Genomic DNA, 19,415 nt, shown 5'->3' with positions numbered 1-19,415 from the left:
CTTTGTTTTTTTCTTAGCTTCTGGAGAATAGTTATGTTAGTTGTGTGGTGGATACAGGGTGGTACGATATTTTATTTCGTAGCTATGATTCCAAGTATCGTTAATATTTTAGACCAAATAGTTCAATCGACAGCCATTTTCTCGTGGAATTTTGAAAACCAAGGTCGATTTCCTTGAAAATTTGGATTTAGGTAGTAATTAAATTTTTTTGTCAAAATATACCCTATGCTGAACTGCGCTTTTGCCTTGGGGTGAAAACAACCCCATCTAGGGGATGAAAATTTTTAATCAAAATAACTATGAAAATCGATAGAGTGACCAATAATGAGTAAATTTTGTTCTATAATTTTTTTTCAAAATTGACACTTTCTAAGTTATTTGCGATTGAAACTATGCATTTTTCATTGAAAAAACTCTTCATTGAAAAAAGTTTTATAAACGTTTTTCATGAATAACCTAAAAAAAATTAATTTTATAGAAAAATGATTGAGAATAAAATTGTAGCTAATAAAAAACAAAGGGATTCGCGTCTGAAAGACCTATGTAAACCCAATAACGACTGAGTTATTGCTCTTTAAAGGATTTCGAAGAACATCGACATGGAGAAGCTTTAATCTCAAATAACTCGAATGTGGTGCAATTTTTGGGAAAACTTAAAAGACATCATTTAAAGTTCATTAAAAAACCTTTCAAATAAGCTCTGATAAAAGTTTTTTGCGTAAAAACTGACTGACTTATGACGAAAATAAACGTCGCTCTGTGCTTTTTTCTTTTTGAAATGTAAAAATTAAACCCTCGTCGTTACAATCCTAATAGTAATGAACAGCTTCCCACTTGAAATTAACTTTAAGGTATAATTGATACGATCCTTGTCATTTGACTGGTTTGGAATGTTTAGTTTAGAAAAAATAGTTGATTAAATCGAAAATGACATTTTTAAGATTTAAAAAAAGTGCATGTTTCTTAAATTAATCTAAAAGTATTCATAATATGAAAAAATGTTTCAAATATTAATTGTAGAATTTCTTTTACTGAAAATTTTGATTGTTTTTTGTTTTTGTATCATGAATACTTTTAGGTTTATTTAAGAAAAATACACTTTTTCTTTAATTATAATAATGTCATTTTCGATTTAATCAACTATTTTTTTTTAAACTAAGCATTCCAAACCGGTCGAATCACATGGATCGTATCAATTATACCTAAATAAAGTCAATTTCAAGTGAAAAGCTATTCATTTCTATTAGGATTGTAACGACGAGGGTTTAATTTTTACATTTCAAAAAGAAAAAACCAGAGAGCGACTTTATTTTCGTCATAAGTCAGTCAGTTCTTATGCAAAAGACTTTTGTCAGAGCTTATTTGAAAGATTTTTTAATGAACTTTAAAATATGTCTTAAGTTTTATTTTTTAATTTGAGATTGAAGGTTCTCCATTTCAAGGTTCTTCGAAAATAACCATCCTTTAAAAAGCAATAACTCAGTCGTTATTAGGTTTACCTAGGACTTTGTGACGCGAATCTCATTGTTTTTTGAGTAGCCACAATTTTGTTCTTAATGATTTTTTCTATAAAAATATTTTTTTTAAGTTATTCATGAAAAACGGTTATAAAACGTGAGTTTTTTCAATGAAAAATGCATAGTTTCAATCGCAAATACCTTGAAAAGTGTCAATTTTGCAAAAAAATTTACTCAGAATTATTGGTCAATATATAAAGTTCCATAGTTATGATTGAAAAAATTGTCTTCCTGTAGATGGGGTTGTTTTCACCCCCAGGGCAAAAGCGCAGTTCGGCTTAGGGTAGATTTTGAAGAAGAGTGTCAACAGAGCTTAAACCTAAATTTTCATTATAAAATCGGTGTTGATTCTCAAAATTCGGTCTAAAATAGCATTTCTCCACTCTTTCTAACAGTGTATCGCCTACTGTAATTTGTAAGTTTAATACATTACGGAAATGCAATGCCACATTTTATCTTTTTTAATTAAAAACTTGCAGTTTTATGTTTATCGTATTTATGATTAGAAATAATATGATTAGATTTTACTAATCGTAACAATACATTTCCCGTAATTTTTTTAAAATAAAAATAAAATCAACTTGTTAAGTAATTTTAATAATACGATTTGGAAAATCCCTGGTATGTATAATTATAAAAAAAGCTTACAAAAATATACATTTTCAGCTCTTATACAGTATGTCTGCGTAACTAAGAACCATATGACAAACTTTTTTATTATAGTCTGCGTGGTCTAAAATCTAAAACTCAACCATCAGATATCAAATTTTATCAATTTTATACGAAATATGCCAAAAATACGAATTTCGTTCAAGGGTAAAATACCTTATTTCAGAATATCAAAAAATGTTATTACGAAAAGTTGTTTGAAATTAAAAACTACGTTTTAATATGTAATTACATCCTTCTAATTAAAAAAAATGCAAATTTTTCTCAAATTACGGATACCCAACATCATTTTATTACAATTATGATAACTATTTTATTATCAATTTTACGAAAAAACGTAATTGCCAATAGAGCGCCCGCTTGATTGGCAATTAAAAAACAAAGGGGTTTTCGATACTGTATTGCAAAAAATTCTTCGGGATTTCATCAATCGATGTTCAAAGAATATCTTTTTACCTTGGCAACATCGAAATTTTCAGTTTTTCACATAGTTTCTGAGGGTTAAAAATGGCCGATTTCGCAATTTTTTAATTTTTAATTGCTTATATGTCAAAAACTATGAACTAGAGAAAAGTCACTAAAGACTTTTTATGTTTGAAATGACCCAAAAACCTAAAAAAAAACTTTGTTCGATGCAAAAAAAATAATTTTAGGAAAAAAACAAAAAAAAAACGTTAAAAAAATTTTGACCCACTTTTGGACCTGGCAACATGCAAATTTGTTAAAAGGGATCCTTTTTGAGTAAGATTGTGCAAAAAATCCGAATTAGAATATTTTTCCTAGCGGATGCGCAGTGGCTTTCTGGACTATTTGATTTTCAAAAGCATAGATGTAAAAATCCTGGATGACATCTCGCGCTAAACGTCCACCATGACTTACTTGTTCTGTTCTCTTCCATTCACTATAATACTGTGTTTGTTTTACATGGATATCGACATCGACCTCCACCTCCATCGCGACCCACTTGTTCTGTTTGTACCCTTACAATTACTTTTTTGTTGAAAAAAAAAACGAAATATTTACTTTTTGAGTTATTTGCGAAAAACGTCTAAAAACGTGTTTTTTTGTTTAAAATGAAAATATTCACTCGCAAATAACTCAAAAACTATTGACTTAGTGAAAAAACTCTATAGACCAAAAGTTGTTTAGAATTAGGCAGTTTATCCACTTTCGGCCTTATTTTGAACGTATATTTTTTCACCCCCGAGAAGGGTTGAAACTTACACCAGGGCAAAAGCACACATCGGCACAATATCATTTTTTTTCTTTGGCATGTTAGCTAGTAGGCGTATGCCAAATTTCATGGCAGTCCAATCGATTCTTTAAAATCCAATTCAATTCAATTTAAAAATTCAGATTCAATTTAAAAATTGAAGGCACTCGTGGGAGTGCCGACAGAAGTGAAAACTTCTTATATTAAATAAATTACGATCTCAATGCTTTTTCCCCATCCAAAAAGAAGTGCTATACCTATATCATATTATACGCAATGCGTATGCCCTATGCTATTTATGTATACATACACGTAATTTATATAAGTACAAAATTTATTTCAGCGAAGTGATGACGGTCGCAAATTCAATACTTTTTCCCATCCAAGAAGTGCACAACGTCCCTAAAGACATTTTCTATTCAAAAATTTATTTCGTAGAAGCGATGACGGTCGCTAATTTAATAATTTTTCCCATCCAAAAAGTGCACAACGTCACTAAAGAAATTTTCACTTCAAATATTTATTTCGTCGAAGAGATGACGGTCGCTAATTTATTACTTTTTCCCATCTAAAAAGTGCACAACGTCCCTAAAAAAGTTTTCACTTCAAAAATTTATTTCGTCGAGGTGATGCCGGTCGCTAATTTATTATTTTTTCCCATCCAAAAAGTGCACAACGTCCCTAAAAAAGTTTTCACTTCAAAAATTTATTTCGTCGAAGTGATGACGGTCGCTAATTTAATAATTTTTCCCCATCAGAAAAGTGCACAACGTCCCTAAAGAAGTTTTCACTTTAAAAATTTATTTCGTCGAAGTGATGACTGTCTCTAATTTAATAATTTTTCCCCATTCAAAAAGTGCACAACGTTCCTAAAGAAGTTTTCACTTCAAAAATGTATTTCACCGAAGCGATGACGGTCCCTAATTCAATACTTTTTCCCCATCTAAAAAGTGCACAACGTCCCCAAAAGAAGTTTTCACTTCAAAAATGTATTTCTTCGAAGCGATAACGGTCGCTAATTCAATACTTTTTTCCCATCCAAAAAGTGCACAACGTCCCTAAATAAATTTTCAATTCAAAAATGTATTTCGTCTAAGCGATGACGGTCGCTAATTTAATACTTTTTCCCCATCCAAAAACGTCCCTAAAGAAGTTTTCACTTCAAAAATTTATTTCGTCGAAGTGATAACTGTCTCTAATTTAATAATTTTTCCCCATCCAAAAAGTGCACAACGTTCCTAAAGAAGTTTTCACTTCAAAAATTTATTTCACCGAAGCGATGACGGTCCCTAATTCAATACTTTTTCCCCATCTAAAAAGTGCACAACGTCCCCAAAAGAAGTTTTCACTTCAAAAATTTATTTCTTCGAAGCGATGACGGTCGCTAATTCAATTCTTTTTTCCCACCTAAAAGGTGCACAACGTCCCTAAAGAAATTTTCACTTCAAAAATTTATTTCTTCGAAGCGATGACGGTCGCCAATTTAATACATTTTCCCATCCAAAACGTGCACAACGTCCCTTAAGAAGTTTTCACTTCAATAAATATGAGATGACTTCAAGAGATGACGGTCGCGAAATAAATCCATTTTCCCATTACCATTAGGTTTTACATTTATTTTAAATTTAAATACTTCTATACAATTTATATATACATACAAATAATATATAGCATAAGCTATGACGGTCGTAATGGCGGTCGCAATGGCGGTCGCGATGACTGTCGCGAATTCAATGCTTTTTCCCCTATCCAAAAATCGCACAACGTCCCTAAAGAAGTTTTCACTTCAAAAACTCTATAGAACAAAAGTTGTTTAGAATTAGTCAGTTTATCCACTTTCGGCCTTATTTTGAACGTATATTTTTTCACCCCCAAGAAGGGTTGAAACTTACACCTATGGCAAAAGCACACATCGGCACAATATCATTTTTTTTCTTTGGCATGTTAGCTAGTAGGCGTATGCCAAATTTCATGGCAATCCAATCGATTCTTTAAAATTCGGAGGTTTTGCAATATTTTACCGTGAGTAAATGGGACTATGACTACTATGAGGATAAAAAATAAAAACTTACCTAGTTAATTTGGGAAACCCCTCCTTATACAGCCCATGCATTGCAAACTTGGGATTCGTTAGTAAGATATGCACAGCCCAAAAAGCATCTTCTTCATCCATATACATCAGTAAAACACCTGCGATGCCTGACATACCTTGACAATAGCCTACTTCAGAATTGTACATAGCATAAGCCGTTAGAACGTTAAATAATGATTGCTGTTTGATACTATATCTCTCTCTATAATGTAAATGTTCTCGGAATTGTCTATTTACATCGGAATCTATTTGCCTGGCATCTGTAGAGTATTTTCTGGCTAAACCCATCATTTCTACATATTTGTTTCTATTGGCCTTTTTTATTTTATCTAGCTACAACATTGACATAGAGAGTACATATATGTGAGTAAAATATTAATCATTTTTTTTTTATTTATTTAAAATATAAGTTTGTTGAATATTATACAGGGTGTTTCATTAATAATTGTCCATATAGTAACTGGAGAAATCTTAGCACAAAATACGAAGATTTAACCTAAAACACTTCAATAAAATGTGGTTACTTATTGAGTTGCAGGGCGATTTATCTAAAAATTTAAAAACTATTTTTGCTCAGCATTTTAAAACTATTCGACGTATCCTTTTCATACTTGGCAGAAACTATAGGTACTGTACAAACTACTAAATTATGTTAAACAAACGTTTCTGGCTATTACCAGATGCGTACGACGGGGGAAAGTGAATGGTTGACCCTTTCCAAATTCTACGCCACTGGCGGAATTGCTATCAATTTTTCAATTTTTGAATTCTCCAATACTTTCTATGAAAATAATATACTCTTCATTCGTAACGATAAAGTAATTAGTTTTCGTGATCTTTGAAGTTAAAAATTAAACGACACGCTTATTTTGATTAATGTATTGTGTCATGTGTCCCTTCATTTTTAATTTGAAATATCTCGAAAACTAATCATTTTGTCGTTACGAATGACGAGTATATTATTCACATAAAAAGTATTGAAAAATCAAAAAATCACACTAAAATAGCAATTTCATCAGTGGCGTAGAATTTGGGAAGGGTCAACCAGCCACTATCCCCTGTCGTACGCCTATGGTAGTAGCTAAAAACGTTTATTTATCTTAATTTAATAGGGTGTACAGTACCTACACTTTATGCAAAGTACGGTAAGGATACCCCAAATAGTTTTAAAGTATTGGGTACAAATAATTTTTAAATTTTAATCATATGAATCGTATCATAAATTAATCAAAATAACTGTGCCGTTACATATTTAACTTCAAATATCTCGAAAACTAATTAGTCCAGAAAGCCACTGCGCATCTGCTAGGAAAAATATTCTAATTCGGATTTCTTGCACAATCTTACTCAAAAAGGACCCCTTTTAACAAATTTGCATGTTGCCAGGACCAAAAGTTGGTCAAAAATTTTGTAAACGTTTTTTTTTTTTGTTTTTTCCCTAAAATTGTTTTTTTTTTGCATGCAACAAAATTTTTTTAGGTTTTTTGGATCATTCAAAACAGAAAAGGTCTTTAGTGACTTTTCTCTAAAGTTGATAGTTTTTGACATATAAGCGATTAAAAATTGAAAAATTGACAAATCGGTCATGTTTAACCCTCAAAAACTATGTGAAAAACTGAAAATTTGAATGTTGCCAAGGTAAGTAGATATTCTTTAAACATCGATTGATGAAATGCCGAAGAGTTTTTTGCAATACAATATTCAAAAATCCTTTGTTTTTTAATTGCTAATCAGGCGTGCGCGACACTATTTTCCACCGTTGCATGTGTATACAGTATGGTGCAAATGAAAGAAATAAATTAGTTATTTCGTAAACCGGCGACTTTAAAGAAAAATCCCGAAACAGGTCGATTTTTATTTTTAAATTATGATATTGTGGCATATATGGTATACTAGTGACGTCATCCATCTGGGCGTGATGACGTAATCTATGATTTTTTTAAATGAGAATAGGGGTCATGTGACAGCTCATTTGAAAGGTTTTTCAATTCTCTATTCAGTAATATAAACATTTACATAATTACTTATACAGGGTGTCCAAAAAATTTCTACTAAATTAAATTATTTGACAAATTGACAAAAAATTAAATTATTGGACACCCTGTATAAATAATTATCTAAATGTTTATATTACTGAATAGAGAATTGAAGAACCTTTCAAATGAGCTAGCACACGACCCCTATTCTCATTTAAAAAAATCATCGATTACGTCATCACGCCCAGATGGATGACGTCACTAGTATACCATATATGCCACAATATCATAACTTAAAAATAAAAATCGACCTGTTTCGGAATTTTTCCTTAAAGTCACCGGTTTACGAAATAACTAATTTATTTCTTTCATTTGCACCATACTGTATACACATGCAACGGTGGAAAATAGTGTCGCGCACGCTTGATTAGCAATTAAAAAACAAAGGAGTTTTGAATATTGTATTGCAAAAAATTCTTCGGCATTTCATCAATCGATGTTTAAAGAATATCTACTTATCTTGGCAACATTCAAATTTTCAGTTTTTCACATAGTTTTTGAGGGTTAAAAATGGCCGATTTGGCAATTTTTCAATTTTTAATCGCTTATATGTCAAAAACTATCAACTTTAGAGAAAAGTCATTAAAGACCTTTTCTGTTTGGAATGATCCAAAAAATCTAAAAAAAATTTGTTCCATGCAAAAAAATAATTTTAGGAAAAAAACAAAAAAAAAGTTTAAAAAATTTTTGACCAACTTTTGGTCCTGGCAACATGCAAATTTGTTAAAAGGGGTCCTTTTTCAGTAAGATTGTGCAAAAAATCCGAATTAGAATATTTTTCCTATCGGATGCGCAGTGGCTTTCTGGACTAAATGACTTTATCGTTACCAAACGTATATTATTTGCATAGATGCATTTCAGTCTGGTGGGATGTAGAATAGCATTATGTTGTTTTATATGCAATTAGAGTGAAAACTTAGTCTTTTGCTAGCAGTTGCCGCTAGGGCATCTATGCCATTTCGTTCGTTGCAATCCGGGACTGCACGCCGGGGTTTGTTTTGGTTGGATCAGGGAGAGCAGCACATGTGCCTCCTGATGAGAGACTAATAAGTTTCGAAACCGGTAGAGGTGCTTGCTGCACTCTCTGATTGGACTAGAATATGTTGCGGCTGTATTTTCGTTTTGCAACGAAATTGAAAATGGATATTCATTTTGGATTTATATGTTTACTCTGATTGGAGTACGAAATAAACCATTCTCGTTGGAACTTTACCGCGCTGAGCAGATGGGACGTGAATTATAAATTGTAAAGTTCCCTCATCTTCCTTAGTCTCAGCATCTGTATGGCTTGCAAATTGTAGAAGCCTCGGAGGTGTAACCAGAGAAGGTTCCCATTGTTTGCAGTCTGGTGGGATGTAGAATAGCATTATGTTGTTTTATATGCAATTAGAGTGAAAACTTGTAGCAGTTGTCGCTAGGGCATCTATGCCATTTCGTTCGTTGCAATCCGGGACTGCACGCCGGGGTTTGTTTTGGTTGGATCAGCGAGAGTAGCATATGTGCCTCCTGATCAGAGACTAATAAGTTTCGAAACCGGTAGAGGTGCTTGCTGCACTCTCTGATTGGACTAGAATATGTTGCGGCTGTATTTTCGTTTTGCAACGAAATTGAAAATGGTTATTCATTTTGGACATCAGAGAAGATTGCTGAGAATGAAATGTTAGAAAACGATAACATCGAGGAAAGCAGGGAAAAACTCAAAGATAACATAATTAATGCAGTAATAGAATCACATGGTGAGAGGAAAGTTACGAATACTAACATATCAAAAAAGAAAACTCCATGGTTTAGAGAGGAAGTGAAGATAAAATGTGAAGAAAAGAAGAAAACCTTTTTTTTAGAATATAGAACAAAACAAACACAACGGACATATAACCACTATAAACAAATCAGAAACGCAACAAACACTTTTGTCAGACATATAAAAAGGGAACACTGGGAGAGCTTCTCAAAACAGATAGAACACGAATTCTACGGAACACAATAAGAAATAGCAGAGGCGTGCGGTCCATGGAAGCGGGGGAAGCGCCGCTTCCCTATTTATTCGTCGATATAAGAAAATATATTATTAATTAATATTTAATAATAAAATTTTTCCCTAATCCAAATAATCTACATATTACTTAGCCAATAGGCATTGAAAAATATTAAAAATTAATCGCGTACGAACGAACTCAATATGCACACAATTCAACTATTTGGTCCACTCCTGGCAGAAGCGCATCTCAAAATCACCGCTTGTCATGCAGTTGTCCCTTTTAAAATTGGTCAGGGTTCAATGACCGCAGCCACTAGTCGCGCGAATTTTGGTATGCCATGGAAGCGCTCGTCGTATCGCCTTCCCGAAAGTGAGATGCTCCGACTGTTACTGCTGCTAAGGGGTGCTTAGGTTTTACATACATTCGCTTAAAGAATATTTCGATTTAAATTTTTTGCAGAGATATTTCCTTTTACTGATCTTTTATTTGACATTTTACAGAAATCAAATGGTATTGCATTTTGTATAAGACAAATTGATGACTTTATTAATACGATAATTAAAAAAACGAGAGCAGTTTAAAAATATTTGGGATAAAACTGAACATATGGGGTTTGAACATGAAAGAAAAAGAATGAAGATTGATAATTTCGGAGACAGAGAAAACAGAGGAAACAAAGAGACCTTTTGATAATATTCTACAACAAATGAATTCTAGCTTTCAAAATTTTAACGATTTAAAATTTGTAGAATTATATATAATCTTAATATTTCTAATTATAATTCATCAAAATTTCCCACAGAGGAATTTATGTCATTACGATTAAATAATGAAAATTTTTTGATATCCCAGCTTTGCATTCTCAGTTAAGTATCATTTATGAAACAACTGACATAAATGATAAAGAAATACCCAGAAATCTGGGATTTCTTTATAACTACTGGTTTAAACAAGTCGCTGTGTGAAGTGGTCAAGTTGTGTGAATTAGTACTACTAACTATCCCAGCCACAAGTGCATCAGTTGAACGAAGTTTTGCAGTATTAAGATGCATTAAAAGTTTCAAATTAAGAGTTTAAAAGAAATTCAACAAGCGAAGACAAACTTTGAAAGTTAGCCCTATTATCCATTAAAAAAGACTGCATTCAACAATTATCAGAAGTTGATAGGAGAATAGACCTCGAGTATAAATAAGTGTCATTTTAGTGAAAGTTGTGTGTTGTGGAAAATGCCTCGGAGTATATTTTTTTTTAAAATATGATTCTTCTTTAGAAATACAAGCCCGGCGCGAGGACTCAAGGCCCGAGCTAGCAATACAGATCAATGATAGGTCACTAGTCACTAGAAATAGCGGGAATAGAGTGCCTCACGCATTCACGCGTCACGGATTTAGTGTGTGAGTCCTTGTACGCAGGACGTCTCACATAATTAAGTACTTTGCTGATAGAGAGCCCCTGCGCATCAGAGTGTTATCAGGTGGAAAGTTGCTCGACCCTCGACCCTTAAGAAAATATTTTTATATCCTTATTGAATCGCTGCCCCTTTCGAAAAAGTCACCGCACGCCAATGAGAAATAGGGAGAATGATCAGAGGACAAAGAAAAGAGATGAACGAACTAATACAAACGAAATACATTCAGAAGGAAACATGTGCAAACTACTTTTAATCTCTATTTGCTAAAGGTGACGATAATGAACACCCAACACCTAAAGTGGCGACAAGGACGCAATAAGCGTTGAGGAGGGAGAGGTAAGGCTTTAAGTAAATTAAAAAATAAACAAACACCAGGAGAGGACACAATATTGAATGAATTCCTGAAGTACAGAGGACAAAATATGACCAAACAACTATTAAAACTAATCCAAAAAATAATTGAACAAACATAATACCACAAGATCAAGCATCTAAATACCTCCCTTCAAAAAAAGAGATAAATCGGACCCGGAGAATTACAGGGGAATTAATTTATTAAACACAACATTAAAATTAACAATAAAGTGATAACAAATAACTGAATGAAATTATAATATTATCAGAAGACCAACAAGGTTTTAGATCGAGAAGATCATGGACCAACAGCTGCGTGACACAACGTAGTTGTCTCGTTAGTATAGAAACATGAGCTTCATAGCTATTAGGATTGATTTTTTTTAATATCATGGTAGTCAACGTTTTAAACAACCTACAAGGACATGATTATTCCAAGATGGAATAGGTGTTCTGATTTCTCCTAACAAAATTATAAATATACTTTTAATTTCATTTGATTACTCATTTCATCTGCTGAGACAACTCTGTTGCAGATGTTCCCAAGTAATTTTTCTTTAAATAATCTTTTGATGTCATAATACATAACAAGTAATTTGTTCTCGCCAGCAATATGTCCAGCAGTGGACACATATAAGTTGATGATGATGATAATGAACAATATTTCAGCATAGGGCCATTAATATGTTGGAACACAAATGATGGCAGATACAGAGACTGTCTATCAAGTACTAATAATTAAAACAAACATATGCACTTACCTCTAATAATTTGCACCAAGCTTCAGTTCTAAGAGAATTAGGGATACCTTTATAAACTCTAGAATGTACTTTTTCTTTACTTGTAGGACTATCCCAATTCTTGAGCATTTTCAGCCATTTCTTCTGCCGTTCTACTTCAATCTGAAGTCTTTTGGCTTCTTGTGGATCCACTTTCGATGGTAACCGTTTATCATGAATAAAGCCATATCTAGAAACACGGTACATAAAAGCCATTCAAAATTTACATATAGTATTCACCACATATACGTCATTAAATTCCTATAACTTTATTAGTAGCAAGTCAGATAAGGGCAGAAATTAAATCAATATTCGGAAAAAATACTGGGAGAATACCAGGCAGGTTTTAGAAATAACAGATCAACAACGGACCAAATATTTGCCTTAAAAGAAATACAGACTACCTGTTATATGAACATAAAACAGTACTATATGCTTTGTTCATCGACTTTAAGCAGGCATACCACACAGTAAACAGACAGCAGATGTACCAACTGATGAAAGAATTCGGGATACCAAGTAAAATTGTCAAGATGGTAAAAAGATGATGATGGAAAACACTACAAACGAAATAGCATGGAAAAGGTATACATCAAAAAAGTTTGAAACCAAGGAAAGAGTACGACAAGGAGACTATCAACAACTGCATTCAATCTGATATTGGAAGAAATAATCAGGAAAAGCAGAATAAACATGCAAGAAATGATATTTCAAAATTGCCACCAATGCATAGCATTTGCAGATGATATGGCATTATTAGCAACAAGCAAGAAAAAACTACAAAAGTTAATGAAAAACACAACACAAGCCAAAAAATTGGAACTAATGAATGAAGAAAAGACAAAGTAAATGATAATGTGAGAGATCCAAAAAGAAAAAGAAAATAACATCCTATGGTCTGTTTTTAAACCAAGAGGAGTAATTCAAATTTACCACGCTGTAATGCTTGTTTGTAATTGGTCCAACCTCAGACAAGTTTATTCCACTGTTATGAAATTTTGACACTAATGATATTTATGAAATTTGACCCTACTGGCATTTCATAGGTTAATTAAGTTATATCAGAGATTTTTTGTGTTTTCTGCATTATTCCTTAAATGCTTAGATATAGTCGGTTCGCTAAATAGGCTATTGATTATATTCAAAATAAGATAGCTAAAAGGAACTACAACGTTAACGGGGTTTTATTATTTTATATGGTCAATGGACATCTATATATGAAAAAACCGCGGAGTGCTACCATTTAAAGGGGTGCTTTTTTGAGAAATGGGTGAATTAGTCCCTGGGCACAGGTTACATTAGGGTGAGTTCTATGCACTTTTGGTACAAACACGTCCACATAAAAATTGTTCCTGGTTAAATTTCCTATCTAAATATAACTTTTTAAAGTCAAAGATACTTTTTTTTACAAAAATATATTCAAAAGAAAAAGCACAAAGAAACCCAAAAGAAAGAAATTTTGTTTTTGTCCCATAACTTTTGTCCACGAGGATATAGGTATATATAGACATTGCTTTACAGAAAAAAAACTACCATATTTTCTCTTTAAAATTATGTTTGGTAGAGGTCATTAGGATTTACAGTTTTCGAAATATGATTTTTCAAAGTTCGCCACTCACAGCAATTTCGGGCAATTTCCCTTGTTATTTCGCAAATATTGTTCTGTAACTTTTTTCTACGTAACTTTAGGTAGATGCAATGGTACACGTAATAGGAATAGAAATCAATTACCTTTAAAATGGTCTACTGTATAACGTTGTACGACTTTTTTTAAAGAGATTATGGTTTTTCAAGGTTTTATACTTTTAACGATTTTTTTATAATATAATATAAAAATAAAATAAAATTATTATATAATATATTATATAATACCTAATATAAAAAAAATATTATTTTTTACATTTTTTACGATTATTTTTGAAATTTCTCGTTATAACTTATTTTTTCTTGTACATGAATATACAATACTATCTATATATTGCGCAACAAAGAGGGCTTACTTTCTGTTCTTTAAAATGGTGTATCACCTATATTTAAATACATAATGGAAACCGAGTGATTCTTTGATTTTTTTTTCCTGTATTATTTAAAATTATTTCTTTTACAAAAATTACATAAACATTAGTATTAAAAAACATAACTTTAGTTAAAATTATTTAAACGTTGACATTTAAAAAATTTTCAAAATCAAAGTCCATCTCTTCCTTAGCATTAGCTTTAATATCTTCCTCTGACACCTCAGTTATCTTAGAGTTCCCACAATTAGTACCCATGCACATGCACCCTTTGCAGAATATTGAACAACTAATTCCTATCTTCCTACAACCGCAGTTTTTTGTACATCCTTTATTACATTTACATGCTATTTTTTCAAGCAAAGCTTGTGGTGCAGGAGCTTTGACAGTAAATATTGGAATTAATCCATATTTTGAAGTTGGCCCGGCCGAGTCAAGTGGATCCAAAGTATTACCTATAAAAAATAAGATTCAATCATAACACACAATCACATAAAAAAGTTATAATGAGGAATATAATAACGAAAAATCGTTGCAAGTACTTATTACAATTTGAAAAAGCATATGTTATTCAAAAATAACCCTAGAATTTTTTATAATACACCATTTTAAAGTAAACAGAATAAGCTTTCTTTTTTATTATATAATATATAGTATATAGAAAAAAAGTTATAATGGGAAATTTAAAAAATAATCGTAACAAATGTAAAAACTCGTTAAAAGTATAAAGTCTTGAAAAAGATAACCTCTTTAAAAGAAGTTGTACAACATTATACAGTAGACCATTTTAAAGGTAATTGATTTCTATTCCTCTTACATGTACCATTGCATATACCTAAAGTTACGTAGAAAAAAGTTACAGAACAATATTTGCGAAATAACAAGGAAAATTGCCCAAAATTGCTGTGAGTGGCGAACTTTTAAAAATCATATTTCGAAAACTGTACATCCTAATGACCTCTACCAAACATCATTTTAAAGACAAAATATGTAAGTTTTTTTGCTGTGAAGCAATGTCTATACCTATATCCTCGTGGACAAAAGTTATGGGACAAAAAACAAAATTTCTTTCTTTTGGGTTTCTTTGTGCTTTTTCTTTTGAATATATTTTTGTAAAAAAAAGTTGACTTTAAAAAGTTATATTTAGAAAGTAAATTTAACCAGGAACAATTTTTATGTAGACGTATTTGTACCAAAAGTGCATAGAACTCACCCTAATGTAACCTGTGCCCAGGGACTAATTCACCCATTTCTCAAAAACGCACCCCTTTAAATGGTAGCACTCCGCGGTTTTTTCATACATAGAGATTCATTGACCATATGAAATAATAAAACCCCGTTAACGTTGTAGTTCCTTTCTATAGTACATAATCAATAGCCTAAAACTCAGACACAACTGGCTAGTGATTTAAGTTGGTAATTTTTTTGTTTTTGGCCAATTTTGTCAAAATTGGCAAAATTACTAACTATTTAGTAATTATTTTTTAAAATTACTTACTAAAATCATTAGCCAGTTGTGTCTGAGTTTAGCGAACCGACTATGTTTAGTCTACTTTTATATTCATATTTAATCCAAAAGACAGTTGTTTTTTGAACTCTTTAGCGACATGATCAACCAAAAAAGAAGATGTATTTGGTGATTTTTCTAGTGACTTTCTTGGGTGTGAATCTGTCTTTTTAGTTTACTCCTCCTGGTTTACAACAAACCATAGTACAAATAAAAGGAGAAAAAACATACCTACTTGTTCAAAAGAGCCAAAGAAGTTAATTACCTGGGAGCCAAAATAGATGAAAATGGTCACGAGGAAGGGTAGATAAAGGCAAGAATAGCTAAAGGAAATAAAAAGTATGGAGCATTATGAACATTAATGAAATCCAAATACATATCAAGAAAAACAAAAAATCAGAATTTATAAGACTGTTATCAGACCTATAGTAACATATGCATGTGAAACATAGGTGCTGAAAATGTCAGAAACAGACCTTTTACAAATATGGGAGAGAAAATGCAAAGATCAATATATGGAGGTGAGAAAATAGAAGGTCAGTGGAGAAGAAGAACCGATAAAGGATTGGAAGAACTGTATAAAGAGCCAACAATCACGACGACGATCAAAGCACAGAGAATAAGATATTTGGGGCACATCGAGAGAATGGGAAGTAAAAGAATGCCAAATATGGTACTCTCACGAAGACCAATACAAAAGAGAAGGCAAGGCAGTCCAAGAAAAAGATGGAAGGACAGTGTGTACGAAGACCTGAAGAAAAGTAACATTGAGAGATGGAAAGAACTATAGTCCGTCCCACCTTGACTTTACAGTATAGGGAACATAGGCAATGCAGTCCTTATGAAAGTTTTTAGCGCGGTGATGCCAATTTTATCAAAAAGAATTTGTAATCGAACACTAGAGAGATTAAATTAAAACCGTTTTAGAAAGACAATCTACAATTTTAGGATTTGTATGCGTTTAAGTTTATATGATATATAGACCAGAGCGCATCTGTAAAAATATTAGTACATTTGGATGTTGAGAGGTGACTCATATTTCTTTGCAGAAATTGCTTGAAAATAACTCATAATATGAGTATTATTATATGAGTAATATTATATATGAGTAATATTATATTATAATATTTGAGTTATCCTCCCACTCAAAAAGGTCCGGAACATTGTTTTATTATTTATTTTACTCAACAGGCCATGTAGGCCCTGGGCGTGAAAAACACAATTACATTTTTTTACTATACATATCTACAATACAGGGTGAGGCAGATAAAGGGCCTATTAGAAATATCTCGAGAACTAAAGGTAAGAGAATCGTGAAAATTGGAATACAGGGGTTTTGAGGATGAACTATTTAATAAAAATATTTTGGTCTCTTTGCTACTTCCGGTTATACCGGAAGTTGATTATAACTTCGTTTTTTTTAATGGGACATCCTGTATATTTTTACATTTTTAGATTCTGCTCGATGTCTTCTTTCTTAAAATATGAGGTTTTGTAATATTATACAGGGTACTTTAAAAGATAATTAAGGTTTTTTATAAATTTTGTAGCAAACTTCACACCCTGTAGAATTGTACTGATTTTCTATTTAAAACCCAATTTATGTTCAAATAATTTTTAATATAGTCTATTATTATTAAAAATTATTAATATAGCGAAATGATTAATTTTAGTATACAGGGTGGGTCGAAACTCGGAATGATCATTTTCTGAGTTTTCTTAAATGGAACACCCTGTATTTTTGTACTGTATTGAAATGATATTTTATAGTACTTTTTTATTTCTTAAGCATTCCCTATACCTAACTGCTTTAATTTGTAAGTTATTCGTAGTTCTTTAAGCCAAACATTAATTGCAACAAATATTACGTGAAATTTTATTAAGTTTGCCGTGAAAATATTTAATCATAAATAATTTTTCGAAAATAAACACATATTAATCTCAACTGACCCTTCATTTATTAACACTGGTTGATATGTCAAAATACCTACGTAGTTAAAATTGTTGGTGTGTTTAATATTAATAAAAACATAAAATATTCTATCTAGTTGGCTATGACTTTGACACTAAATATGCTTAAATTAAAATAAGCTTTTCTTAAACATTCTACTATTTTTGAAGTTCCAGTTGCTTTGCTACCATTGCTAATATGAATTTTTCTAATGAGGAACTGATTCAGATGTTTTTTGTTCTAGGATAGTACAACAAATAAAAATGTGCTACTGGCAATAAGAATTTATCATCAGCAACTCCATGATAGATGACAACCAAAAAGAGAAACTTTTCATAATCTACTAGAGCGGTTTCAACGAACTGGACATTTAGATTACGAGAAATCTGATCGAACAAAAACTATTGTAAATGATTAAAATGAATTTTAAATGTTAGTGTCACTGAGAATCTGCATATTAGTATGAACGTTCTCGCAATCTAAGTGTCTATGGTTTGTTTTTAATGATTTAAGGATCATCCTAGATTAACAGGTATTTATTTTCAAAAAATTATTTATGATTGAATATTTTCACCGCAATCCTAATAAAATTTCACGTAATTTTTGTTGCAATTAATGTTTAAAGAATTGCTTAGAATGGCTTAAAGAACTACGATTAACTTACAAATTAAAGCAGTTAGGTATAGGGAATGCTTAAGAAATAAAAAAAAGTACTATAAAATATCATTTCATTACAATACTAAAATACAGGGTGGTCCATTTAAGAAAACTCAGAAAATGATCATTCCGAGTTTCGACCCACCCTGTAAACTAAAATTAAACATTTCGCTATATTAATAATTTTTAATAATACTAGACTATATTAAAATCATTTTAACATAAATAAAGTTTCTAATAGCAAATCAGTACAATTCTACAGGATGTGAAGTTTGCTACAAAATTTATAAAAAACTGTAATTATCTTTTAAACTACCCTGTATAATATTACAAAACCTCATATTTTAAGAACGAAGACATCGAGCAGAATTCAAAAATGTAAAAATATACAGAGTGTCCCATTTAAAAAAAACGAAGTTACAATCAACTTCCGGTATAACCGGAAGTAGCAAAGAGACCAAAATATTTTCATTAAATAGTTCATACCTCAAAACCCCTGTATTCCAATTTTCATGATTCTCTTACCTTTAGTTCTCGAGATATTTCTAATAGGCCCTTTATCTGCCTCACCCTATAGACAATATTAATTTGTCTATTAAAAAATACACCATATAAATATACAGTGATGAGCGCGCTAATAACCGGCAAAATAGCACAAAAGATGGAAAACACATTAAGTTTGTGAGATAAAAAGAAATGAAACTAGTGGAGGTGGGAGATTTAGCGATAAAAACCGAAAAACATACATTATACTATTTATTGTTTCCCATCTTTCGACATATCGGACGAGTTTGGCAACTGCCACTGTCACAGTGACAGTTTTAGTTGACATACTCCTCTAATACGTCTACAGGTGGGAAACAATAAATAGAATGTATATTTTTAGGTTTTTATCGCTAAATCTCCCACCTCCACTAGTTTCATTTCTTTTTATCTCACAACTTAATGTGTTTTCCATCTTTTGCGCTATTTTGCCGGTTATTAGCGCGCTCATCACTGTATACATATATATAGCTCTCATTTTACAATTCATGGCACATTGTTCTGTTAGAATTTCTCTTGCGCTCTTCTTACTACTCCTCTCCATTCTCTTCTGTCTAATACCTTGTTTCTCCAGTTATCTATTTTTAATTCTCGTAAATCTGCTTGGTCGCTGTCAAACCATCTTTTACGGGGTCTTCCTTTCCTTTTTTCCCTGCTGGTTTCCTGTTCAATATCATCCTGGTCATTCTATG

At 31.7% G+C, this 19,415-nt stretch overlaps 1 protein-coding gene across 2 annotated transcripts in view; it reads right to left on the bottom strand.

Moving 5' to 3' along the window:
- The window catches only part of LOC114343671 (USP6 N-terminal-like protein), a gene marked incomplete in the record, with an annotated part of 143,926 nt that overhangs the window by 100,679 nt on the left and 23,832 nt on the right, over positions 1 to 19,415 (bottom strand). For both annotated transcript variants that reach the window (XM_050661831.1, XM_050661830.1), the window contains 2 exon segments: positions 5,472 to 5,824; positions 12,033 to 12,240. In XM_050661831.1, the coding sequence (XP_050517788.1) occupies positions 5,472 to 5,824; positions 12,033 to 12,240 (561 nt within the window).

Source organism: Diabrotica virgifera, chromosome 9, assembly GCF_917563875.1.
Source record: "Diabrotica virgifera virgifera chromosome 9, PGI_DIABVI_V3a".
Lineage (NCBI taxonomy): Eukaryota > Metazoa > Arthropoda > Insecta > Coleoptera > Chrysomelidae > Diabrotica > Diabrotica virgifera.
This window is presented reverse-complemented; position numbering and strand designations above follow the sequence as displayed.